Consider the following 27,979-nt stretch of genomic DNA (forward strand, 5'->3'; position numbering starts at 1 on the left):
GAGATGTAAATGAGTTTGACACAAGTTGCTTTAATGTGGAGAGGGGCATTCGTCAAGACCCTTTTTGCAAATTGATGTGTTCTTAGGTCCGTCTTCCATCTTTCACTTGAGGATCCGATCTCCACATGGAATATGATTGACCTGAAGACTACAAACAAACCGTAAGCAATCGACTAGGAGGGGATCCCGAATGATTCTTTGACGGTTAAGTTAGCAAGAGGCTATATATTCGATGGGTTATACGCAAGATTTAGAAGTAGATTCTTTGTACTTACCTTCTTGAGGTGTCGAGGGGTCTATTTATAGCGATATAGGAAGTGGCAAGCTCTTCCTACATTGACCATAACATGCCATCTTATCGCATTTATGGTGTAAATCCTGAAGGTACGACAATTAGTACTATACATACCGTTATACAGCTATCATGTGGCTGAACCTGGATCTCTTGACCACGTATCCTCGTATAGGCTATATCCTCATAGTTTCGACATACTGTCATTACTGTTTAGACGTCACTTTGTACCTTCCTTTTGTTCTTTCCTTTCCCTTATGTAAGTCTCTAATTTGCCTGTGCATCAATCAAATCCGTTTGATGGTGCGGAATCCCAATCAAACGGATGATGTCAGATCAAATAGTAGAGAAGGAGAAGAAGAAGATGATGAATCTCAATGTATTAATGAATAAAATGATGATCCGGGTACAAGAGATTCACAAACACATACTAACACACAGTAGTTCTTCTGTCTCTCTAGCCGTAAACTCTCTAGGGTTCATCAATCTATGCCTCACACCCTAATACCTAGATTTATACTAAGGGAACATGGGCCGGAAACAAATTAGCCGTAAATGAGTTTACGACCGTAAGGTGTTTACGCCGTAAACTCAACCGTAAACATGGCCATAAAATCATAAATATTACAGAAAAACATAATTGCCCAGAAAAGTAAAGTATAAACCATATTTTGACCCAACAATCTCCCCCTTGGTTTATAGCTTTCTTTTCTTAATTGACCCAACAAGCTCCCCCTAAAAAGTAGCTGGCTCTTCTTGTCAATCTTCAATGAGAGCTTGGCTTCAGTTTTAACCTTCGATTTCTTCACAGCATCAGGATGAACATATGAATCTTCAATGAATGACTTCATCTTGAGCACTTGAGGGTTTCTTCAGAATTTGGCATTGAACGCACATTGGGTGAGGAGGCTTGACGTACTGATTCTTGAAAGATGGCGCTTTCAGCTTGAGAATCTTCAGAGAGAACAGATCTTCTGGATCACTTCAGCAAGTACAAAGATAGCAGCAGACTGAATGAGGAGGCTTCAATGCAATCCGTCGCATAATCTTCAAGCCAGCTTGGCCTATCTTCTGGGGTTGAAGCATTAAATGTCGAAAGAATAATCTTCATTTCTTGCTCCTTTGAATGTGAATTCTTCGATGCTCACGGACGAGGCTTTGGATCAGAAATCTTCAACACAAACTCCATGAGTCTTATCTATACCTGAAATCACTTTTCAAGACAAAACAAAACTAAAAGAAAACTTAGCACACAAATTAAAACAGTAACAAAAATATTTTTGGATTTTTTTTTATTTTTCTGAACAAGAAATAAAACACAAATAACACTATTTTTGGATTTTTAATTTTTGATTTTTTTTAATTTTTAATTCTCCCCTAATATTTAAATTAGAAGAAACTATGAACAAATTTAACAAAAATAAAATGATATCTAACTTTAAGAGTGATTTGGGATCAAAGTTGTTAGACAATCTTTATCCACTTGTTGGTACCTTTCATATTCACATCTTTGTCTGGTCGATCGTTGGTATTGTGGTCCACTTAAACACGAAAAATTATGACAGATTTAGGACATACTATTTGTTACAAGACAGGGTGAACTTAAAATCCTAAAATTTACATATGATCCTAATTCTTTAAATACTATATCTTCAGGACCATTCATCTGACGACGACCAAGGATATTGTTGTCCACCTAAATTGAGCAGCGAGATCTATAAACAATCTGTATGAGTTCAATTTTAAGTGTACTGGAACATGTTTCCCGCTTCCTGATATGCCCCAGCCATCAAGAACTTCCAGAGTACTCCTTACACCGGGTGAGCAGACAACCATTCAGAGAGAAGATAGATTCAGAATTTAATAACTTATCACTTTAGAGGGGTTGAGAAGTAGAAAGTTGCATATGTTGTGTACCAGGTCGAATTAGAAGTCACGCAAAGGAGACAACATATGGCTAACAGATAAGAAGAATTTCATATATATAACTTGCAGAGAAATAGAGTTGCATATGTTTCAATCCAGGTCGGATCTCTTCCAATCACGCAAAGGGTGCAACATATGACTAACAGACGGAAAGAAAGAAAATGATATTCTACAGACCTAATTTATTGGAATTTACCAGTCGCCCTATCCAACCGTAATTAAGGACAAAATCCGCACATCAAGGAAAAGTTAAGCCACGGTTCCAAGTACGGGTTCAATTAATGTGACGGGTAGATTCTCATGTATATCTCCCTACTCAACCTATCCGAGCGTCGTATTGTCAGGCTGAACGAATCTAACTAGGTCAAGATTTGTCAAGACTAAGAATTTCCTAAGTTCAACTCTGCCTAGTCAAGTCCATTTAGAATTTTTCGTGCCTACCGACGCATCAAGTCAGAGCAAAGATCCTTCAACTTTGGGTACGTTATGCAGAATCAGGTTGCCCGTTATCACTTGATAATATCACTTCCCAAAACATCTCCCGCAAGCACATTCCATTAACACCACATTTTTGATTTTTTGTTTTTCTAATGTTTTTGTTTTGTTTTTATTTCTCCCCCTAAATTTGTGCATAGGAGAGAAACGAAAGTAAATGCACAAATTTAAACTATCCTAAAACAAAAATTAGTCTTTAAAGCGAATCAACTTAAGAAAAATTTAGGAGTATAGAGAAGAAAACGCAAACCGTAATTCACCGATTGAATTTGCATCCAGAAGGTCTGAGAATAGCATGTGTAATCTCATAACAGATCCGAAAATTCTTCATGTCATTAAGCACAAACCCCGTGAGTGATCACTTCTTTTCTTCCCTTCCCTCAAAGGACACATACTCTCAAACAAATGTTCTGAGTGTTGTACAGTTGAGAGATGTCCCCAATCATATGCTAGGAGCAGCCACTACCAACCAACCGAAGTCTGATGATATGACTCCATAGCTGCTTCGACACAAAGCGGGATCAGCTGGTCTTTGGAACACAGTCCATTTTGAAACTGGGTCGACCTTTGTAATCCCTGCATGGTACTCTCTCCCATGACATGTCCTTCTTATCACAAACAGAAGATGTAGAAATATTAGAGTCGTTAGTTGATTTGGGAGATTGAGCCTTCGGAACCCATTTGTAGTTGGGTTTAACCCATTTCTTTTTCGATCCGATGGGTGGCTCAGTACTTGATTTAGAACTTGAAGCCAGTTGCCTAGATGACTTTGACCTAACCGGTCTTGGCTTCACAGGAGTATCTCTTGAACTAGACTTCTGGGCCAACATTCCCTTCTTGACTTTGGGATTCAGATTCTTGTCCTTTGGAGTTTGATTCTTGGCCTTCTGCGCGTTCCAGTCATCATGGTCTGAACGTGACCTGGAAGGGTTTCTTTTGAAATATCTCCCACTTGGCGCATTTTTCCATCCTTGTGCATAGTAGGGAACGTATGCACGATTTGGACAGTTGTGGGCAATGTGACCATGTGTTCCACAGTGAAAGCATGTCCTTTTCTTCACTAGGGAGTTGTCTCTTCCTATCCCTGGTGGCGTATCCTTGCCTTGTCTCTTGTTGTTCCCACATGCACACTTGCCACAGGCACTCTGTTTAGCTTGAAATGGTGGCATGTATTTACCAACAGGAGGTTGATTAAAGGCAACAAATTCAGAGTTCAAGGGGTCGTTTGTTTGTTCAGAAGAACTCTCCTTGTTCTCATCCTCTGTTACTTTGCCTGCACAAGGAGTAGCAACATTAGAATCTTCAATATTAATAACTCATCCTGACACAAATCCAACTCGTTTTCCATATTGAAGATGTGGCTCCCTGTCAGTTTCATTGTGTGTCATAGGGATGGATGTGTAGTTATGATTATAAGGAGGAGGTACACTATCATACCCTAGACCCTTGTTTTGATTTTCTTTGAATTTTAACTGGTTTTCATATAAGGACTCGACTGTCTGACTTGACGCAGTATAATTTTTGAAACTGACATTAGTTTTTCCACACTTAATTTTTAAAGCATCAAGTTCTTCAGTTACAGCAGCAAGTTGACTCTTAACATAATCATAATTTTCACACTTGTTGCTATACTTTTCCTGAAGTTTCCTAAAGTCCTTGGTTTTTGCTTCTAACCCAGCCTTCAGGGGTTTCTGTCCTTTCCTGAGTTGATATCCTTCATATCTCAGGTCTTCAACTTCTCTTTTAAATATATCAATTTGTTCCCGAAGAAATTTAATCGTGGCTTCACAAGCTGGAGTACATGTAACTTCAGTGACCGGAATGTTTTCAGAACTCATTGTTTCTCTAGACTTCAAAGCATCAAGTTCTTGAATTATATCAGCAAGACTAAGATGATTGAGATCTTTTGTCTTCTTGATGATGGTCGCGTTCATATCCCACGATTTCGGAAGTGAATTTAGCAGCTTTTTGTTTAGCTCGGACTTTGTCAAGAAGATCCCGACTATATTCATCTCAGTAGTGAGTGTAGTGAATCGCTGCAACTGAGTTTCGAGGGTTTCTCCAGGGATATAATCGAAAATGTTGAAATTTTGTCTTAACATATCGTGATGACTCTCTTTCATGTTTCAACTCCCTCGTAAACCTTAAAATCAATTAAAAAGCACAACTAGAAGCTAAAATAAAACTAAGAAGTCAAACCCTTTGATTATAAACCTCAAAAGTCAACCTTAAAAGTCAAATTTAAAAAGTTAAACTCAAAAGTCAAACTTGAAAAGTCAAATTAAAAAAGTTAAACTTAAAAGTCAAATTTAAAAGGTTAAACTCAAAAGTCAAACCGAAAAATTACATTTGAAAGTTTAAAAGTTAAACGAAAAAGTCAAAGTTTAAAGTTAAAGGTCAAACATGGAAGTCAAAGTTAAAATTTTAAATAAAAGTCAAAATTTAAAAACTAATTTTTATATATATATATATATATATATATATATATATATATATATATATATATATATATATATATATATATATATTTATATTTATATTTAATATTTTATTATTGGAAATGAGGTTTTACAAATAAAAGAAATTGATTTTGGGGGTTAAAAGTGCCAATTTTCGAAATTTAGATGCGAAAAGGAGAGGTTTTGAATGAAAAAACGGAAGGTAAGAAACATGTGGCAATGTAGATCATCTGGTAAGGCGTTGGTTTTCTATGGAGGAGACCCGGGTTTAAATCCTGGCACCGCCCCAATTCTGTTCTGGTTTTTTTAAGTGCGAACTGAAGACACAGCTGCCATGCGAGATGCAAGGTGCGAGGCGAGGACGATGTGCGAACCGAGACAATCTAGACAGAGCCACAAATTCCGAGCTGTCTACGAGACGCAAACCTCGGGCCGTGAACTCCGAAACCCTAGCCGCCGCCACTGAGAAACCCTAGCTGCAAACTGTTTACGGCCGGAAACCCTTCAAAGGCCGTAAACCCTTCAAAAAACGACGTTTTTCACACTTTTTTTTTGCTCAAAAACTCGATCAAAAACTCGTTTTTATAAAAAATGCAAAGAACAAACCCCTCTTAATTTTCAGAGATTTATCCAAAAACGCAAAAATAATTCGAAAATAAGATCAAATAATGCCCCAAATCTGACAACATTGACTGATACAACTTGTCTCTGATACCAATTGTAAGTCCCTAATTTGCTTGTGCATCAATCAAATCCGTTTGATGGTGCGGAATCCCAATTAAACAGATGATTTCAGATCAAATAGAAGAGAATGAGAAGAAGAAGATGATGAATCTCAATGTATTAATGAATAGAATGATGATCCGGGTACAAGAGATTCACAAACACACACTAACACACAATAGTTCTTCTGTCTCTCTAGCCGTAAACTCTCTAGGGTTCATCAATCTATTCCTCACACCCTAATACCTATATTTATACTAAGGGAACATGGGCCGGAAACAAATCAGTCGTAAATGAGTTTACGGCCGTAAACTCAACCGTAAACATGGCCATAAAATCATAAATATTACAGAAAAATATAATTGCCCAGAAAAGTAAACTATAAACCATATTTTGACCCAACACCTTAAAAGTTGTTATGCCAATTCGCTGTTCAATGACTCGCGCATCTTCGAACATGCCAGTTCGGGATGTCCACGAAAGGATAGAGGTATTTCCGAATTATACCCCATTAAGTCCCCCAGTTTGTAACTCTATGTATTGGATGGAGTATGGATGAAAACTTTGGTAAGAGCGATATTATAGCCGTTATGGTTGGATAGGGGCGCAAAACTCCTGAATTAACTTTGACGTGACATGTTGACTCTAGGCCTAATGGTGATCCCTATAACCGTCTCTTCATCTGCTATTACTTGAATAGGGGTACAATATCCACCAACCACTTTGTCTACCTATTAATCTTCATATTCTCTAGACTCGCTATAAATATTTGGTTTTAAACCATTCGTTTCACCATTCCCTCTTTCATTTATAGTCAGTTTTCTTTTCCTATCAACCTTTCCTCATTTTCTCCCTCTCTTGTAAACATGGCAAGCACTGGAATTTCTCAGATAGGAATGGTGAAATCCAAATTAACCGTTTGAACCATGGGTACGCTTGTTCGAAAGTACCATATCGATCCCAAGTTCCACCCTCGCTTGTCGGACGCCAACTATGCCATTACTAAAGCTCCTGAAGGCCTCGTGGGGGTTTATCGAGTATTCTCCAAGTTTGGGTGGCATCTCCCTACTTTCGATTTCCTTGAAACCGTTCTAGATTACTATGGTCTACACATCGACCAAATAACCCACAATGGCTTTCGTAAGGTTCTTTTCTTTACCCTATTGTGCGTTGCCCTAGATGTGTCACCATCTACTACTCTGTTTTTCTACTTCTACCTTCCTATGTCCAATGGAGACTAGGTTTCCTTCTCCCTTCGCCATGGTTCGGTGGAGTTATGTGATGGTCTTCCTACTTCTATCAAATTTTGGAAGGAAGAGTTCTTCTACGTTCATGCCTCTGCCTTTTTTGGTCCTATGGAGTATGGTGCAATTGCTGACAAGGCTGTCGACTTCGCCCTTGAACTCTCAGCTGAAGAACTGTTGATAACAGAGAGGTTAGCAAGCAACTTTGTTTGATGGGCAGATCTTGAGGAAACAGTGTTGGGTATGGCGGGAATGAGTCCCCAATGGAATCACTTAGGTAAGAAACCTGTGGGAATTTTTGAGGGAAAAACTATAACCCTTCTTGATCTTCTTCATCGAAAGCATAATGTGAACCTTGCCCTAGTTACAGAGGATGTGATGATCCCGGACTCCTCGAATCATTCAGAATCCAACATGGATTCCACTCTAGAGGTTTCTCAGTCAGAGATCTATAAATCTGTTCCTCCTAACCTTTTCTCTAAAGGTGTGAAATTGGATTCTGATCATGGTAGACCTCCCATAGTGTCTACAAGAGCTTCCTCGATAGGGTTCATCTTAAAGAAGCATTCTGAAAGTGCTCAAAATGACCAGCTCATTCAAATGTCTCTTCCCAAATGGAAACATTCTGGTCGAGAAACAAGAAGCCAAAGTTTGAATGATCTTGATAATTATGCTATTCTCGATGTTACAGGCTCTAAACGTAACTTGAAAGGCCCTATAATCACCGTCTTCCACGAATGTCTAATCGAACCAGATAGAAAAATGAAACATGTGGAAAGCGAGGCAGAGGCATCCCAATTGGCCAAATCAGGATCGGAGGATGCTGCTAAGAATCCCCCTAAAACCCCCTTTTAGAAAAGGAAAATCCTAAGAGCTTTTATGTTGCCACTGTGTTCCAGCAAAAACTCTTTAGGTCTGGGTTTGGCTGCTTTGTGGCGTCGACCACTGATTCTTCGGTTGTTACACCTATCCCTATCCTCTTCGATACCATGACTTAGAACAAGGAGCCTGTGGGAAACGAATCTGTGGACACAGAGGTAATTATCTCTAATCCTCCCTCTTTGTTGGGTCGTATGTTCCTTTTGTTGGGTTTTGAGTATTCTAACACTCTTAAGGTGTACATGCAACCCTAAATACCTTTGATCTATGTTTTCTCTATTATACATGCAAGCTTGTACTTTCCAAGGTATTACTCTAACTAGCATACAAAACTTTGATACTTAGGTAATGAAACTAGTTATGATGACATACCTTTTGTTGTAGTTGGAAGCCTTGTACCTTTAAGAACTTAGTACCCCAAGTGCTGAACCTCAAATGGAATCACACAACACCACCAAGAATTGGAATAACTTGAGAGAAGAACACTTTCACTTCATGAAATCGGCTAGCCCTCCTTACCAAGACTCTAGGTCACATTTCATGAGCTATGAGGCTTCTTATATAGTGTACACATTAGGGTTACACCATGTAACTCATGGCTTTCCATATTCCTCATGATCCATGGGTTTTAACCTCCATAGAGTATCTGTGGGTCACTACATGGGTTTAGCCCAACACGAAGAACTATGGATCATAAGCCCACTTTATAAAAATGAATGATTTACCAAATCAATCCCCATTTATTTAGTTAGTCTCTTTTGATCACAAAATTAATTCCAAACTACTTCTTGATCAATACTAACTAAATAATATGATTTCATATTAATATATTAGAACTTATAATATATTAATAAATCATAAATATCATATTCTCACAAAAGTCTATCCAAATTGTTTCGATGCCATGCAACCCAAATGGACCATGCTACTCTCGGGTCAAGTACATACCAATAATAGTTATGGGATTAGACACCTAATCCAACACCTTTTCTTTCTTAATCGATGTTTGCTTTCTTCGATTTATATTTTTTGTATCCTTGTTATGATTTGGTTGTTTTATTGTTTATGAAGCTATTTTCATAATAGGAAATGAAGCCGTTATGCCAACACTGATTACCCTTGCTGCATCAATTCCCCAGTTTCAGCGTCCTTTCACTGTGACCATTGTTCCTCCGAACCGTTTTCAAATCGGGGTTCTCTCTGATGAGGAAGCACTTGATAAGTCTCGGCCATGCTTGATGGAAGGGGTTTACTTGTTGAATGAAGTGTCCCTCCGCAAGAAAACATGCTCAGAGGAGCTTTTCCAGTGCCAGGTTGTTTTAGAAAAAGATTTGGAAGGGCTAAAACAGTTGCGGGTCCTTCACAAACAGATGGAGAAAGAAGCCAAAGAGTTGAAGGAAGAGGTTCCTGGTTTGTCAGAAAGGAACCAAATTCTGGTAGCGGATGATTCGATCTATTGGTTAGTAGGAGGAGCTGAAAAAGTTGAACCAGGACTTGCAAATGAGGATAAATGATGCTTTGGCCATCGTGCCTTAGCCGTTAAAGAGCTCGAAGGTGTTTCTTAGCTGTATCAATCATTTAATTCGCAATACACATAGAAAGTTTCACAGTTGGAGATTGTTTGTTTGAGTAAGGATGTCAGCATTAAGTTATTGGAGGAGGAGTTGGTTATGATGAAACTCTTGATGTTGGAAAGGGATGCTCAAATTGCTATGTTTAAATGATGCACAAGTCCTGACGGAACATAAAGCGGCCACTTGCCAGGCAAGAGTGGACCAGGGAGCCGAGGAACTGCAGTGGGTTGTGAAAGAAGGAATTCCTCTTTTTGTTCGTGCTTTATTAGATTCAAGAGAGTTTGGTGTTGTGAATGCTACCTTGCAGACATTCGCCATCCAACTTGGCCTTCATCAAGCTTGTGTTGACATGAAGAAAAAATACCCTAAAGAATTGAAGGATAAGAGTGTCTTGTATTTTTACCTAGATGCACAACGTCAAATTATTGATCATTTTTCTGAGCTGACAACGTACAAGTACTCCCTTTTATCTGCTCTAGGGGATGAAGGAATGGACGTGGGTGGTATGAAAAAATTGTTGAAGGTTGTGGGTTGTTCCACAGAGGATGAAGTTGGATCGTGTTAATTTTAGTATTGGTTTGAAGATGTAATCGTTACTTTTTGATTTCACCCCTGCCGCTAGGAGGGTTTGCTTGTTTTGTTATTTTCTTATGGCATCTTGCTAAATGAAAATGGACTTTTGCTTTATATGTTCGAGTCCTTTTTTCTTCCTGTTCATATGGTCATGGAAGTTGTTTGTAGTTCATCTTGTTCTTTTATTGCCCCGAACTGATATCTAACCTTTTTATTGACTCGAACTGTTTTTCAAGTCTAGAAATATTTTACCTACAAACGTGAATGTTACGTTTAGCATATAATTTGATCCACCGAGCTTTAACCCAAGAATCGAATGGTGAGGCATATTATGGCAATGTTTAGGAATTAGTCGAACTGTAAGACTAAAGTAAGAGAAAAAATAACATCAAGCCAGGTGGGTTTCCAAAGATCAGACTTGGCGAGTAAGGTTACGGTTTCCCATAAATCACTCAATGGGTAGACTTGCCGAGTTGGGGAAACAACTCAGTGATTCAGAGGGGGATTAGAGGGCTGGAGTTCAGGGTGGAACTCGCCGAGTTGTTCTTGAGACTCGGTGAGTTGAGTCGGGGTGGCCCCGCGATTCATGCCAGGTGTGACTCGTCGATCAAGGGGAGGAACTCGACGTGCCAAGCGGGACAAAAGAATTTGTGGACACGTGTAGACTCACCGAGTCGCCCAAGTGCACTTGACGAGTCAGGTCAAAGTTTGACTGTTGACTTTTATGGTTTTGGTCAACAATTGTGATGTTGGATCAGGAAGGGGTAAAATGATCTTTTACCCTTCTGGGGGATGGTAGAAAGGGGTGTAGTCTAGCCTTGAGAGCCGTTAATGATTGAAATAATTACTTTATGTGATTAGGCGGGGCTAGGTCATTCCGAGGTTCAAAGATACCGAGTTGTGATTTTCTGAGACATTCCCGAGGTGAGTCTTCTCACTATACATTACCTAGTTTGGTAACCATGAGCAGGCTAGAGGGTCTTTTATGTTATGTGCTATTTGTGTATATGTGTTGTGATATATGTATGCTATGTGGAATAGACCGGACCGGAGGGTCCAATGACATAGATCGGGCTGGAGTGTCCAACGAGACAGACCAGATCGGAGGGCCCAACGATACGGAACTAGAGGGTTCCGCTAAGACACATCGACCAGAGGGTCATATTGTGGCCTTGAGTGGCGTATGTGCCGTATGTGGTATTTTGGGGAAACTCACTAAGCATTTATGCTTACCGTGTTGTGTGAAATGTGTTTCAGGTACCAGCGAGGATCGCGAGAAGGCGCCAGCTTGATTGTACACGTTGTGGGAGTATTTTGATGAGATTCTGGGGAAATGTTTTGGATATTTATATTTTGAGATGGATGTTTATGACTTGAGATACATTGTGATTTTTATAATAAATTATTATGTTTTTGAAAAGCGAAAAATTTGTTGAAAATTTTTACGGTGTTACATGTTGAAGTAGAAAGAAGGGCACAAAGCCAAAATCAACCAGGTGAAGAAGATCTTAGCCCTATTACAGATGACACATGTAGCACCTGGTTCTTGGTATGTATTCTGTTATTAAATCTTCATTTATTTTTGCATTTTAGCCTTGGACTCAACGGGTCGAAGGACTGACTCGCCGAGTAGAAGCGGGATGAGGCGCGGGGTTTGAGCTGCGGACTCGGTGAGTTGGGTCCCGAACTAGGCGAGTAGCCGTTGTTTGGACAAAAACCCTAATCCAGGGGTTTGCACCCTATTTAAGCGACCTTATGCAGCCTCCTTTCCCCCTTTATGCTCCCAAACATGCCTCATAGCAAACCCTAGCTGTTTTGAGTAGATCTAAGGCTTTTTGAGTGATTCTTGTGAGTTTTGACCTCAAGGAAGAAGGAAGAGCATAGAAGGATCATGAGGGGACTGAAGGATTCGAGTTTGGTTCATCATTTGCAGTCTTTGGAAGGTATAAAGTCTGAATCTTGCTCATTCATTTGTTAGATCCCTCTTTGAGGTGATTTAAGGCTTTTATAAGCCATTTTTGGTGGCCAACCATGTTTGCAAACATGATTGGGGGTTGGCCTTCTGTATCATGTCATTTTATGAACCACAAGTCAGATCTAGGTTGCTTTTTGCACCAAGGAAGGCCCCATGCAACAAAAGAACCATTTTAGAGCCTTTTAAGCGCTAATGTCCCATGCATGCACGTAAAGTTTGTAACTTTATGTGCTAGATCAAGTTTAGGGGCCTGTATCTATCATTTGGGTAAGTGTTGTACCTCAGAAATTGAAGCTCTTAGTAAGGAATGTGATAGACTCGGCGAGTCCATTCCTGGACTCGGTGAGTCCAAGGGTTTTGGTCCTATATCAGTGAGGGTCATAAGGACCAGTTGAGTGTTGAAGGGTTTTAGGAGTCTCGGGGAGTGACCCAACGTTCTGGACTAAGCAAAGTGTTCTGTGAATTCATGGTAGTCGGTGAGTGCATAAACGGACTTAGCGAGTCCAAGGCAATCTTTATGGTACTCGGCGAGTTGTTCATACAACTCGGCGAGTCAAGGACAGAACATGTTCATAGGATGAAGAGGAACTCGATGAGTTGTTCATACAACTCGACGAGTCAGGGCAGGAAATGAGTCTCGGTTGATGATGAACTCGACGAGTTGTTCTTCAACTCGGTGGGTCGGATGAGTTTCCTTGTGGCTTTCGAATGGGAGAAGAACTCGTCGAGTTGTCGGCCCAACTCGACGAGTAGAGTCGCGGATGGGTACGAGTAGAGAGTGAGGGACTCAACGAGTTGATGACCCAACTCGGCGAGTCGAGTCAACTGGAAGTTGACTTTGACTTTGACTTGACTTGGTTGAGGGTAAAATGGTCATTTTACCCTAAGTATAGAGATTCGTTTCTAACTAAGTGCTTATGGGGTTTGTAGCCGGAGGATTTCCAGAGCAGCAGCGGAAGGAGGTTTCCCGCACTGATTAGCAGTAGCTACTTGTACGAGGTGAGTTACCTTCCAGTAGGGGTGGGTCTAAGGCCACAATGTCGGCCCACCAATGAGGAGTACTTAGATGATAATTGTCTTTGTGATAATTTATCTTGGTCTGGTATGCATTTGTTTATGAGTCATGTATGTATGATATATTACATGATATGGATAGCTTCCCTGATAGTGGTCCTTAGGATCAAGGGGTAGGTCAGTACCTGGATATGCTTGACTATGTGCTTACATCTTGCTATTGTATGCTAGTTGTAGGGGTGGAATAGTCCCCAGTTACCGGTTGCAAGATACCGATGACGATTACCGGTTGAAAGATACCGATTATGATTACCGGTTGAAAGATACCAATGATGATTACCGGTTGAAAGATACTGATTATGATTACCGGTTGAAAGATACCGATGGTATTGTTTGGTATGTGGTATGATGGGGGAACTCACTAAGCTTTGTGCTTACGGTTTCAGTTTTTGGTTTCAGGTACCTCTTCATCTATGGGGAAGGAGTCGGCGGCGTAGTATGGCATCACACACACATTTGATCTTTCCACACGCTGTTTTCTGGGATTGTACTCTGATATGTTATTTGCTTATGTTGTGGGTTTGAAACATGATACTTGATTTTATCAGATGACGTGTTGATTTAATATTTTCTAGTAAATGTTTTATGAGCACTTAATTAAAAATGAAATTTTTGGACTTAAATTTTGGGGCGTTACAACACAAGTGACCCGATATCACCAGTATCAACTCTAACAACCAGGTTAGGTAACTCATCAATTTTATCTTCGAGCACAGGAAGCACATCAATTGAAACACCAGGAAGTAATCAGAGCATCAACAACTCTACCTACGATCATACACATGTTCGAGGGTCTCGATCATTATACGACATTTATGATGAAACACAATCGGTAGAAATGGAAGATGAACAAGAGGAATTGATGTTCATTGGAGATGAGCCTACAACTTATTTTGAAGCAGCGTGTAACCGAGAATGGGTAGACGCAATGAAAATAGAGCATCGGTCGATTGAAAAAAAACCGAACTTTGATGTTGACTGATCTGCCTCGTGGTAAAAAACCCATAGGGTGGAAGTGGGTTTTCAAATTAAAAAGAGATTCTGATGGAAAAGTAGTACGACACAAAGCGAGGCTTGTAGCGAAGGGATACATATAGGAAAATGCGTTGATTTTAGCGAGGTTTTTGCACCGGTGGCTCGGATAGAAACAGTATGCTCGCTGTTAGTTCTGGCTGTTTTTGAGGGGTGGCAGGTGGACCACCTCTATGTAAAGTCGACCTTCTTGAATGGTGACTTACAAGAGGAGGTGTATGTAACTCAACCTGATGGTTTTGTGATTGCAGGAAAGAAACACATGGTGTACAAGCTAAATAAAGCTCTCTACGGCTTACGTCAAGCACCAAGAGATTGGAATGTCAAGCTTGATAAAATGTTCAAGGAGTTGGTTTTCAAAAGTGTCCCCAAAAACAAGTTGTCTACAAATGCCAAGAATCAAAATTTGTACTAATTGTTAGAGTGTATGTTGATGATTTGATAGTAACAGGTTCGAGTGAAGAAGGAATTTGTGTGTTTAAAAGGAAAATGCGGTAAGTTTTCGACATGAGTGATCTTGGGAAATTGTCATACTATCTTGGAATGGAAGTTCAACAACGCAAGAACATAATCTCTATTTGCCAAAGGAGGTATGCTTAAAAGATATTACAGATAGCTGGCATGTTTGATTGCAACTTAGCAAAATGTCTCATGGAACTGAAGCTTAACCTGACCAAAGATGAAGGAGTGCTGGTGAATGCTACACATTATCGTTGTCTCATTGGGAGTTTGCGTTATTTAACTCACACCAGACCAAACCTAAGTTATTCAGTGGGTGTCGTTAGTAGATTCATGGAGTCACCACGAGAAAGTCACCTCAAAGCAGTTAAGCAAATTTTGCGATACATCAAAGGGACTATCAACTATGGGTTAGTGTATCGGAAGGGAGGAGACGGGAAGATACTCAGCTACAGTGACAACAGCCACAATGGGGATCATGAAGACGGGAAAAGTACATCTGGGATGACATTTTATTTTTTAGGAAATCTAATCACTTGGTGTTCACAAAAACAGTGAACAATAGCTTTGTCTTCTTGCGAAGCCGAGTTTATGGAGGTGACTTCAACAGCTTGTCAAGCTTTGTGGCTACAAGGTTTGTTGAAGCATTTGACAGGTTCTAAAGAAAGTTGTGTAAAGCTTCTTGTAGACAACAAATCCGCAATTGAGCTGATGAAAAATCCGGTATTCCATGGAAGAAGTAAGCACATCAACACCCGACATCATTTCATTCGAGAATGTGTTGAAAAGGGTTTCATATGTGTTGGGCATGTAAGCGGGGAAGAACAAAGGCAAAATATCTTGACCAAAGCACTTCCACGAGTCAAATTTGTAGAAATGCGGAATTTGTTGGGTGTTGAAGACCTGAAGACATAAATCAAGATTAAGGGGGAGAATGTTGGAATTAATCCTAATTTGGTTCATGTTTAACTCAGTTTTTAATGCATTAAAAATGAAAAAGTGGTTACCATATTATTAGCTAAATGTGGTTAATCAGGTAGTAAAGTATTTTCAGTTTCAATTCTTAGTTTAAAGCCTTTTATTTCAGCTTTCAATGTAATAGTATATAAAATTTTCAATCCGTGTTTTACTCTTAACAGCATTAAAATAAAAACTTCCAAAAGTTCTTCCAAGTGTGCGTATCTCTAATTCCTAATTCAATTTGCATATTTTGAATGTGTAGCTTGATATTTTGCTGTCAGATTTCCAACAGTGTACTAAATTTTTTTTCCCCAAAAATAACAATTATAGTTAATGTATAAATTTCATAAAATTTTATAGATTCTCTAAGTAGATAAGATTGGGACCGCCGAACATTTATTTAATGGTTTGCATCTTCCTTAGCAAACTCGACAATCTAAAGCAAAATGCGTTGCAGAAACAAACCGCATGCAGTTCTTGTGCCATTCCCAGCACAAGGCCATCTGAACCCTTTTATGAAGCTCGCGAAGCTTCTCCACTTTAATGGCTTCCACATCACCTTCGTCAACACCGAATTCAACCACCACCGTCTAATCCGCTCCAAACAACCGGAGTCCGTCGAAGGTTTGCCGGATTTCCGCTTCAGGACCATACCCGACTGTATGCCTCTTTCAGATCCAGATGCCACTCAAGACATACCCATGCTTTGTGACATGATCAGAAAGACATGTTTGGTTCCGTTCAAAGAGTTGTTGCAGAAGTTGAACTCGTCGGCCGGAGACCCACCAGTCAGCTGCGTCGTCGGAGATGGCTTGATGACCTTTGCGATAAAAGCTGCTAAGGATTTTGGAATACCGGAGGTTCAGTTCTGGACGGCTTCGGCGTGTGCTTTCATGGGTTATCTGCAATATCGAGAGTTCATCAAAAGAGGAATTGTTCCTTTTAAAGGTTAGTAAATGTGTATATGTTTTAAATTTCGTCTTTTGATAATCGGTACTTTTTTTTTTTTAGATAATAGTAGTATCTTAACTGTGTAGATGATAACTACCTAACGGATGGAACATTGGAAAAACCAATCGATTGGATCCCGGGAATAAGCAATATTCGTTATAAAGATATTCCAAGTTTCATTAGAACAACGGATCCCGATGATATCATGTTTGATTTCTTGGGGGAGGAGGCTCAAAATAATTTGAATGCTCCGGCGATCATCTTCAATACTTTCGATGCATTAGAGCACAAAGTATTAGAAGCCATTGCATCCAAATTCAATTACCACAATATTTTCACAATAGGCCCTCTTCCTTTACTAGCCAAATACGTTCCAGATGATAGCCCAGTAAACTCACTGAATTTGAGTTTATGGAAGCCAGATTCCTCATGTTTGCAATGGCTAGACCAGAAGAAAAAAAGGTCTGTTATCTATGTCAATTATGGAAGTTTGACTACTATGACAGAGCAAAATCTGAGTGAGTTTGCATGGGGTTTAGCAAATAGCAAACAATCGTTCTTATGGGTGGTTCGACCAGATGTGACAATGGGGGGTTCAGCGATTTTGCCTGAAGAATTATTGAAGGAGACGAAGGATAGGGGACTCATGGTGAGTTGGTGCGAACAAGATCAGGTTGTGGCCCACCCATCGATTGGTGGGTTTTTAACACATTGTGGGTGGAATTCTACGACTGAGAGCATATCGGAAGGTGTTCCGATGATCTGTTGGCCTTTCTTCGCAGACCAGCAAACAAATTGTCGATATTCTTGCATTGAATGGGGGATTGGGATGGAGATTAATCACGATGTGAAGCGAAATGAAGTTGAAGTTCTTGTTAATGAAATGCTTCTCGGAAATAATGGAAAGGAAATGAGAAGAAAGGCTAATGAATGGAAAACAAAAGCAAAAGAAGCGAATGATATTGGTGGTTCATCATATAATAACTTCCATCGGTTTATCAAGGAGGCTCTTCTTTCGGGAGAAGTTTCCCACGTTTAAGAAACGTGTTACTGGTTCAATATGTTTCATTTTGGATCAGGTACTTGTGTAAGAGAATCACTTCCATAGTCCACTTATAAGTTTTTTTGTAATTTGTTTCAAGGGAAAATAAGAAATTTTTAGGGTTTACTTTTTTAGTCATTAAAATTGTTTTATGCCTTTATGAAAGAACTAAGTTGTGGGCAACCTGTGCTTTTAGATTCTTTACTTGTTTTAGCCGGTTTGTATAATATGGTTTGTATAATAGATAGATTAAACTTGGGCCTCACCCATCTCTCTCTCTCTCTCTCTCTCTCTCTCTCTCTCTCTCTCCATCAATTAAACCGCTTTTATGACCTATCATAGTCAAACGTTTTCTCTCTTTCAATTTCAACGTTCCCGAAATTTGTTTTTTTTTTTTTTTTTGCCACAATTCAATTATGAATGTATTCAAACATGATTTTCATTTACTCTTCTTTTTCGTGATTCTAATAATCTAATTGCCATCGTTAACATCTGCTCAAGCAAGCTATAATATAACATCCCAAAATTCAAGACTAAAAATTTCATTTTTAATAAAGTTATTATAAAACCGATAGTATAAAAACATCAATTGTATTATCCCATATTAAAACCAGTATGTCAATAATCAAAACATGTCATAATGAAACAATATCAGAGTATAATCTCAATGATTTCATGTGCGGAAAACATAGTGTGATGTGTTGCGATCTTACCGGCTCCTTTCCTTTTGAAGAAGAAGTACCTGAAACCAAAACTGAAAATCGTAAGCACGAAGCTTAGTAAGTTCCCCCATCATACCACATACCATACAATACACATACTGCTTAGCATATCTGGATGTTGGTCTACCCCTTCGGTCTCTTTCAACTGGTAACCACCTAGCATATCTAGGTGTTGGCCTACCCCTTTGTTCTTTTTCAACCGGTAACTGCCTAGCATATTTGGGTGTTGGCATACCTCTTCGGTCCCTTTCAACTGGTAATCGAGGACTATTTCACCCCTACCACTACCACATAATACCCTAGCATATACACATAAATCACATACCGCCTAACATATCTGAGTGATGACATACCTCTTCTGTCTCTTTCAACCAGTAATAGAGGACTATTTCACCCCTACCACTACCACATAATAACATAACATAACATACTGTCAAACATATATGGGTGCGCGACCTACCCTCCGATTTATTTCAACCGGCTATGGGGTCTAACCTAACCGTCCTACCACTATCACATAATATCATAGCATACTAGCACATAAAGCATATCAGATAGTGGCACAATAGACAATTATCACAAAGACAATCATCTCAACTATAATCAACTACTAGTGAGCCAACATTGGTGCCTTCGACCCACTTATATTGAAAGGTAACTCACCTCGCACTACTGAAGTCCCGCAGACAAACCCCTAGCTGTTGAATGATAGATTCCCGAACTGTCAACATCTAAACAACACCCAATTAATAATTGGGTTCCAATACATAACCATAAGTGATAAGTCCATGCTTGGAGTCACCCCATCTTAGGTTGATTGAAGCCTAAGGCCCAATCCAAAGGCCCAAAAGTCAAACTATGAACCAAAGCCCAACATATGGCCTAATTTTCTGAATTGGGCCCAAACCTCTACATGGCCTTACCTTAAGGCCCAACCATTTATTCCAGTCTAAACATTTGGCATTCCTATGGTCCAACATCTCATAATCATCAAGGCCTAGTTATGGCCCATCTATGGCCAATTTTTCCAAATTAGGCCGAAACCCCTCACATGGGCCTTACCCTAAAGCCCATCCACATATTCTAGTCCATATGCTTGTTCTTGGATGACCCATCAATAGCCCAACCACCAAAGCCCAAAAGAAAGTCCCAACTCAAGGCCCAAGCAAAATTAGGGTTTTCACATAAAATGACAATTAGGGTTAAGTGTTCTTACTTAACCCATTAAGGACTTAATCCATTAAGTCCATCACTCTACTCGTTCAAACATACAATATGGTCGGGACTAATTTATAACTCCAATCCAATGGTCCAAACATGCGGGTCCCGACAATTCCAAATTAACATATACAAAATTAAGGTTTTCTAAACCCTAATTAGGGTTTCTAACCCAATCGTGATCCAATTAGTCCATTAGTTAAGCTTTTAAGCCAATTAATTGTTAATTAAGTCAGACACCACCCACTACCACCTCGGGTAGTGGTGGTCAACGACGGCTCGCGGCGGCGGCCACCACCTCACGGTGGTGGTTATGAATTTCCTTGATTATTTCGGCCACTAATTACAATTGTACAACAATATTCAAATGAACACACACACAAAGCCACCCTTGTGGCGGCAAGCGGTGGTTGTAGGTGATAGCCACCACCTCACGGTGGTGGTGGTGGTGGCTTTTCTCGTGAAATCCGGCCAAGCCACCACACGTATGTCATGCACACAAGTGGCAGAAGCACACACACACACACACACACACACTCCTTTTGTTCATAAAATGGACCCACCCACCCACCTAGTGGCGTATGACGGTGGCAGTAGCAGCGACAGCCACCATGGTTGGCAACCATGGTGGTTTTCCTCGGGTTTTTCTATCCAACGAGCACCCATCTACACTTCACGGTAGAGCAGCAACACACGAACAAGAGCTATAACACGAAAGGCACCTGCGACTGAGCTACCCTCGAGATGATGACGACAACCGGAACTCAGCAGAAGGCCACCATAGAGAATGATGGCGACGACGGATGCTAGTAGTTGTAATCGAATAAGAAACGGGAGGAGGAGGGGTTGCAGTGGCGTGGGTCTAGCGTCTTCACCGATGGACGACGACAACATCCATGACTCATGGATCCGGCCATTGAGGTGGCATCAACAATGCTCACATCATTGTTGGAAGTGGCTCTGGCGGTTGGCTTCAGTTATTCTCAGACTTCACAAGTGAGGAGATGACGGCTGGAACGAGATAAGGGTGGCGGCGTCGGTAGTGAAGGGAGGCATAAGGATGGTGACGGCTGAATTTTCATGCTAGGGTTAGGGTTACCGGGAGGGTGACGGGTTATATACCCCGACCCCATTAAACTTCATTCCATAACTGCACATCTAGTCCCTCATTCTCCCTTTCCTTTCAAATAAAGTCCATAAGTTACCCTTTTAGCCCCAGCCTCTAAAAATCCTTTCATAACAAGCCCAATATTTTACCAAGCAGTCCCTCCTCTACAAGTTATTTTCAACTGAAGTGCATATATTACCATTCAGACCCTTAGCCATCAAAATCTTAAAATTTAGGTCCTATATTTACCAAACACCCCCTCACCTGAAAATCTTTACAAAACAATCCTGGCTTACACTTTTAAATCCCTAATTCCAAAATTATGATGTTTAACTCCTCGAAGCCAACACCTTGCTAAATTATTATGGATTTTGGGCTAATATTCATTCATTAATTTTAGAGTAAATTACACGAATGGTTCCTATGGTTTAGGGTAATTTGCACGTTTGGTTCATAACTTATTTTTTTAACTCGAAAGGTCCCTACAATTTGTTTTTGTTACACGTTTGGTCCCTGTCTTACCTAAAAAGACTATTTTGCCATTGATTTTTTAATTTATTTAAATAAACATACCACGGACTTCATTCCTCTCACCTTACCTTACCTATTCCACCATTTTTCCTTATTTAAATAATAGTCTTTTTAGGTAAGATAGGGACTAAGAACGTAACAAAAATAAATAGTAGGGACCAAACGCATAACAAAAACAAACACTATGGACTTTCCGAGTTAAAAAAATTAGTTAGGGACCAAACGCGTAAATTACCCCAAACCATAAGGATCATTCATGTAATTTACTCTTAATTTTATCTATTTATTTATTTAATAAACAGGATGTTACATGTAATCGAGTTTGGAGAGGTGAAAGCGGTGATTGGCAAAATACAGTTTCCTACCCTTCGGATTTAGCTATGGTTATGAAATTTATCTAGATTGTTTCGATGGAGAGATTCGTTTAGGTGGATACACCGTTCATAATTTACCCAGAGATCATATATTGATTAATCTACCGGTGAACCAAAAACACACACTCAGCACATCAGATTCAAAATAATACATATTTATTTATCCCTCACTAGATTTTTTTTCATCGACTCCAATGGCAAGATGATAAAAAAGCATCAATTCAAACTCAAATCTCCACATACAAAATCAAAAACCTAGAAATTATAGAGAGAATAAATCGAAAACTACACACATCGTCGACCTTTTATTTACCACGCGCATCAGGAACTTACTACAACCTTCATCGCCATCTCCACAAGTGCCTCCACTGGCAACAACAACTCATCTCGGATCTTTAATTGTGTGCACATTTAACTAAGCTGAAAGCTTGAAAGATAAAATCTGGTTCAAATCCTGTTAATTTTGAAGGGCCATATGATGATTAAGAAGAATAAAACCCAAATCAATCGTGGGTGTGGCGGTATAAAGAGAAAGAGATGTAACCATATGGAGGGAAACAACTCTTCGTCGGTGAGATGCGGTTCTATTAAGGCTTGATTTGTTAATCGCATCAGAAGAATAATGGATTAAAAATTGTTGTGGGTTCTTGATTTTTTATATGTTCACCGACAATGGAGTTACCTGGAGGGAAAAAAAATTAGAAAGATGATGCATTGATGATGGAAGTAGGAGTTACCGGAGAGCAGTGGTAACGATAAGGATCTCCACCTCCACTAATGCTTTGCTTGTGCTGTGTAACCGGTAAGGATGAGGACCTTCATGTCTGTTAATCCCTTAACATTGCCGTTTATTGATTCACATGTCTTCATCCCTGATATGTTTGAACTTATGTAGAAGATAAGCCTCTTGAGGGTGGAGAAGAAGGTTTTAAAAGGCAGAGGTAATGGTAAGGAGAGGAGTGGCGTTTGTGTTGTGTTGTCGGTAATGAATTTGTATGGAGAGAGAGAGAGAGAGTTAATTGTTTTAATTATTAAATTGTAAAAGTACGTGAGCTGTCATGTCATAAGGGGTAACCGGGTTACCCCTTCGTTTTTTCAAAAAGGATGTTTTAGACCCGACACAACCAACTTTGTTCCCTTAAAAGACACAGAAATAATATTAAGGACTGAATGAGTCAACCCTAAAAAGTTCGTGGATTATGTGTATCATTTTTCCTTGTTTTAAAAATTAATGTGTGCGAGCGATTATGATAGTTTATAAAAAACTCGAATTTAAAATAAACAGTTTCATTTATAAGTAAGAAATTAAAAAAAAAAACTATTCAAAGGTTATTTCAAGTAGAGTTTAACGTTAGTCTTAATCTTTGTATTTCAAAAGCATTCAACTATTTTACTGTTTTGGAACCGCATAGGTTAATCGTTTCGGTTCTTGAACTTCCCATTTTCGGTTTTCATTTATGCAATTCCAGTTTTAGACACTTAGGAGTAAGCAAAATATATGTTGGAACCGAATCTAACTGAACCTGAACTGCCTGGAAACTAAATATGTTATTCGGTTTTGTTTTTGGTTCCTCCATATCAATAAATTTTGTTTTTGGATTTTCGAGTCTAGTTCGGTTTCTGGTTTCGAAACCAATATCAGCCTTGCAACTACCGATTACTACTAACAATTTGTGCCAAACATATTAACATACCCTATAATTAATGTGTTTATGATCATGTAAATGAGTCATTATTATTAGAGTTATTGCTGTCAAAACACCATAAAATGTGACTTAAGTGTTTAAATGGTCTGATATGTGCATAATTAGTTAATTATTTAGCATATACTTTTATTCATTTTTAACTAATTTTGTGTATAATGTGGACAAAATGTACTTAATAAAGCTTAAATTTTGTTTTCAGTTCATAAGACATGCTTAGGGGTGAAAATGAACAAAGGGAAGCAATTGAAGATCAAAGAGTGAAGAATGAAGGACAAAAGAAGACCTACTCGGCGAGTTCTCGAGCATACTCAACGAGTACATGAGAAGATTCCAGAAGATAAGTCAAGACTCCTGATTTGAGACGGATAACTCACACCTACTCGGCGAGTTGGGTCTGCTACTCGCTGAGTACACCCTGTTTTTGGATAATTATAAATACCAATTCATTATCCGATTGGAAAAGACTTTTTGCAATTTTAAGAGATGGACCTGCGACAAAGAATCCCTAGAGGAGCTAAGGAACCCTAATCTTCAATCCTTGGAAGAATCAAGGCTATTAGGTTAATCATTCCACTTAGCTTTAGGATTTAAGATGTTTAGCTTAATTAAAATTGTTATTGAGTTTGTTTTTATCATGACTATTAGCTAAATTCGTTTAGTTTCTGTTTGGGAAGACTAATTTGCTCCTATGGTTATAATATACTTTTTGATTGATTATGATTTGGTGATTTTATTAAATTAAGTTTGTTAAAGAACCTTATGCATTGATAACAACTATTTTCTGTTAATTGGAAGGTAATTAAGCTGCATGAACATCTCTTGATTATTAACCTCATATGTATTGTGAACACTTGATCATATGCTTAAGAGTAATGAATATGAAATTAAGATTAATAAGAAAATAAGTAAGTTAATGTGTGAGCTTGTTTGAGGAACCAACAAACAAGAGGTTAATTGAAATATCAACTTGATTAACCAATTACAAATCTTATTTAATCCAAATAATTGAACTAGGTAATTAGTTAATTTAAACAATTGGCCACTGCTTGAATTAATTAACTGTCTAAGGGTTAGGAGTAATGAGCATGAACCTAACCACTATAGTTGGTAACCAATAATAATTAATTTATCTTGAAAATAACCATAGGAGTGAATTAGTTGAACCTAAACAGAACCCCTTTAATAAATTTGGTGAAATTGTCATTTGTTTTAATCGTTAGTTAGTTAAGTGTTTTATTTGCTTTGCTTAAGTTTCTAGTCTTGTAAAACTAGAGAAAAACCATTTTACTTTTATTATTTGCTTATTTAAAATTAGTTATTAGATCAATTTCCGTTCCCTGAGTCCGATACCCTAGTTATCCAACTATACCACTAAAAGATAGGTTCACTGCCTTTGTGTGCTTAACTCATTAATAAAAAGTAGGATTAAAACTAGTTTGTTTTCCATACATCAAGTTTTTGGCGCCGTTGCCGGGGAACGGTTATAAATAATTTATATAATTTCTAATTTTTTCGACCCTTTGTGTGAGTTTACTGGCACAAAGTTAATTTATTGCATATTAGTAATTAGTAGTTAGGATTTAGGAGCTAAATTCATTTTGATATTAAGTTTAGATTTCCTTCAAATTTACACTGCTACTCGCCGAGTGCATGCGCACCTACTCGGTGAGTACAAGTTTATTTAAGCCTTTAATTGTCGTTTTTTTAGTACATTTTTTGTTCTTTTTACGTTGTTATCTTGTTATTTCAAAACTCTCATGACCAGAGGATTAAACACCCCGCTGGTACCCCCGTTTGAAGATCCCGAATCCGCTTTGAGAAGAAACAAAGGAAAAGACGTGGAAAGCTCGAATACACCAAGGAAGTCACCTTTGTCCAACTTGAAGACTGTTTTTGGGAAGAAGAAGAGCAGCAAATTAGGAGCATCCAGCGCATCTTTGGCAAGTGAAGACCCGATCAAGGAAGATACCGAGTACGACACCGAAGAAGAAGAAGAACCCACGTACAGACACGACTCCAATTCTGGCGATGAGTAAGCTCATACCATGGCTAACATTGATGAAATCCCCATGGGAGAATGGAAGAAGAGGATCCGCGATGACACCGGCCCGGGACTTGTGCAGCCCGCAATTCCCGCTACTGCTACTTTTGGGCTAAAGGGCCACATACTTGCCCAACTCAAAGAAATTCCTTTTTATGGAAAAGATCACGAAGATGCCTACAAGCATTTGGATGAAGTTAATGATGTAGCTGATTACTTCAATGTTCCAAATGTTCCTCGTGAGACTCAAATACTTCGCATGCTTCCTGTGACATTCAAAGGTGCTGCAAAAGATTGGATCAAATCACTTCCCCCCGGATGAGTCACTACATGGGCCAAGATGAAAGAAGAGTTCATTGACCACTTTTGCCCACCTTCCAAGATAGCCAAACTAAAGAAAGCAATAGCTAACTTTGAACAACAAGCTAGAGAGTCCTTATATGAAGCTTAGGAGAGGTACAAGAGTTTACTAAGAAACTACCCACATCATGATCTAAATAGCCAGCAAGAAGTCTCCATTTTCTATGATGGAGTCAATGTCACCACTAGACAACTACTTGACTCACAAGGACCGCTTACCAAAAAGCCACCCCCAGTAATCAAGGAATTAATTGAACAATTCTCTAAGCAGTCTAGAGAATAGCACAACCCAAGAAACGATGTTACTAGGGGAGCCGCATATGCAGCTACTGAAGACTTATCCACGGTCGTGGCTATGCTGAAAACCATGGATAAGAGGATGGATAAAATGGATCAAACAATCTATGATATTCGGGTGGGTTGTGAAAATTGCAATGGACCGCATCTTACTAGAGACTGCGACCTGGATGAAAATGGCAACAAAAAGGTGCAAGTATGTTACTCAAGTGGACACCGATATGATGAAGAATGGAGAAAACCAAAGAAAGAGTGGCTCCCGTATGAAGAGTACAAGAAGGCTAAGGAGGAGAAGTACAAGCAAAAAGGAAGAGGTTTTTACCAAAAGGAAGAGCTGACACAAGAAAGGAAACCAAGTTTGGAAGAAATGCTTACCAAATTTGTAGCAGCTTCAGAAAAAAGACATGGTGATCATGATGCTGCCATTCAAGAAACAAGAAATATCCTTAGAAACCAGCAAGCATCCATTCACAACATAGAAACGCAGCTGGGGCAACTTGCTCAACAAATAAACCAAAGAGCACCGGGCGAACTTCCTAGTAAAACCGAAAATAACCCACGAGGCATGCACATAAATATAGTTACAACAATAAGTGGGAAAATAATTACCCCTCTGGCCCCTATTCAGAAAGAAGCACCTAAAGAATCACAGAGGAAAGAGGCAGAAACTCAAGAAGAAGATCAAAACTGTCAATCTGACAGCCCTACTCACCGAGTACCAAACCTGGACTCGGCGAGTACAAGGCTAAATCCGACAGAACAGGTCCCTGAAAAGCCATATCAGCCTCCGATGCCATACCCATCCCGAGCTAAGAAGGAGAAGCAGGAAGAAGAGTACCAGAAGTTCTTAGATCATATCAAGACTCTTCAAATCAACATACCCTTCATTGAAGCCGTCGTCCAAATGCCCAAACATGCCAAGTTCCTCAAGGAACTTCTCACTAATAGAAGGAAGATGGAAGAAGTGAAGAAGGTAGTTCTAAATGAAAACTGTTCAGCTGCTATGCTAAATAAGCTACCAAAGAAGAAAGGTGACCCGGGGAGCTTAACACTACCTTGCCAATTTGGAAACTTAGCTATAATTCACGCCTTAGCTGATTCGGTAGAAAGTGTCAACTTAATGCCATATTCGTTCTTCAAGATGTTGGATCTCCTGGAACCAAGACCAATCCGCATGGCAATCCATTTAGCAAACAAGACTGTCACTTTCCCAAGGGGCATATGCAAAGATTTGCTTGTCAAGGTGGACAAATTTGTCTTTCCCGCTGACTTTATCATCTTAGACATGTAGGCGAATCCTCAAGTACCAATAATCCTCGGAAGAGCCTTCCTCAACACTGCAAGTACTATAGTAGATATGCGGGATTCAAAGCTTACCTTGCAGGTAAGTGATGATTCTGTAACCTTTGGTGTTGATCAAGCTATGAAGTATTCAAGGAACAGTGACGACACAGCTTTCTCAATCGACATGCTAGACGAACTATTGGAGGATTGTGAAGAGGAAGATTCCAGCGAGTCCACAACTGTTGATGAAGAATTTGATGCAGAAAAAGACTTAATGGAGATCGAAAGGTTGCTGGAAGAAGCTGAATATGAAGAAATAATGAAGCAAACTGAGAGCCCTACTCGCCGAGTAGGGCCGATCTGATGGGTTTTGGTCATAAGACATCCTATGTGCTCATACAAACCCTAATGCTTGGATCTAGGTTTCTCTATTGTACATGCTTTGAATCCAAGACTATAAACCCTAATTCTAGCATACAAGTAATCATATTAACATGCAATTAGGTTTAAGATCATACCTTGATTGTTATGTAGAAATAACAATCCTAAATCTCCTTGTATTGACTTTAGAATGCTTAGAGTCACAAGTGTCACTCCTTTAATGGCTTACAAACACCATAAGCAAGAGGATGAAGAGGAGAGAGGTTGGAGGCTGCCAAAAACGTGTGTAAACCCTTACA

General features: G+C 39.3%; 2 protein-coding genes, 1 long non-coding RNA gene and 1 other non-coding gene across 4 annotated transcripts; 2 read left to right on the forward strand and 2 right to left on the reverse strand.

Moving 5' to 3' along the window:
- The first annotated feature begins 16,074 nt into the window (after positions 1-16,074).
- On the forward strand, positions 16,075-17,858 carry LOC145031613 (linamarin synthase 2-like). The gene is made up of 2 exons (XM_078980205.1): positions 16,075-16,613; positions 16,703-17,858. The coding sequence occupies exons 1-2, from the start codon at positions 16,112-16,114 to the stop codon at positions 17,653-17,655; spliced, it is 1,455 nt and encodes a 484-aa protein (XP_078836331.1). The 5' UTR covers positions 16,075-16,111; the 3' UTR covers positions 17,656-17,858.
- Positions 17,859-21,750: 3,892 nt separating this feature from the next.
- On the reverse strand, positions 21,751-22,626 carry LOC145029088 (uncharacterized). Its single transcript, XR_013676366.1, has 2 exons — positions 22,381-22,626; positions 21,751-22,293 (listed from the first exon to the last, which is right to left on the reverse strand). It is a non-coding gene; the product is annotated as an uncharacterized LOC145029088 (long non-coding RNA).
- A 3,120-nt stretch (positions 22,627-25,746) lies between these two features.
- LOC145033129 (small nucleolar RNA R71) lies at positions 25,747-25,853 on the reverse strand. Its single transcript, XR_013677368.1, has one exon. It is a non-coding gene; the product is annotated as a small nucleolar RNA R71 (small nucleolar RNA).
- A 952-nt stretch (positions 25,854-26,805) lies between these two features.
- On the forward strand, positions 26,806-27,306 carry LOC145030083 (uncharacterized). Its single transcript, XM_078978510.1, has one exon. The coding sequence runs from the start codon at positions 26,806-26,808 to the stop codon at positions 27,304-27,306; it is 501 nt and encodes a 166-aa protein (XP_078834636.1).
- The last annotated feature ends 673 nt before the right edge of the window (positions 27,307-27,979 follow it).

Source organism: Lactuca saligna, chromosome 2, assembly GCF_052625555.1.
Source record: "Lactuca saligna cultivar CGN05327 chromosome 2, ASM5262555v1, whole genome shotgun sequence".
Lineage (NCBI taxonomy): Eukaryota > Viridiplantae > Streptophyta > Magnoliopsida > Asterales > Asteraceae > Lactuca > Lactuca saligna.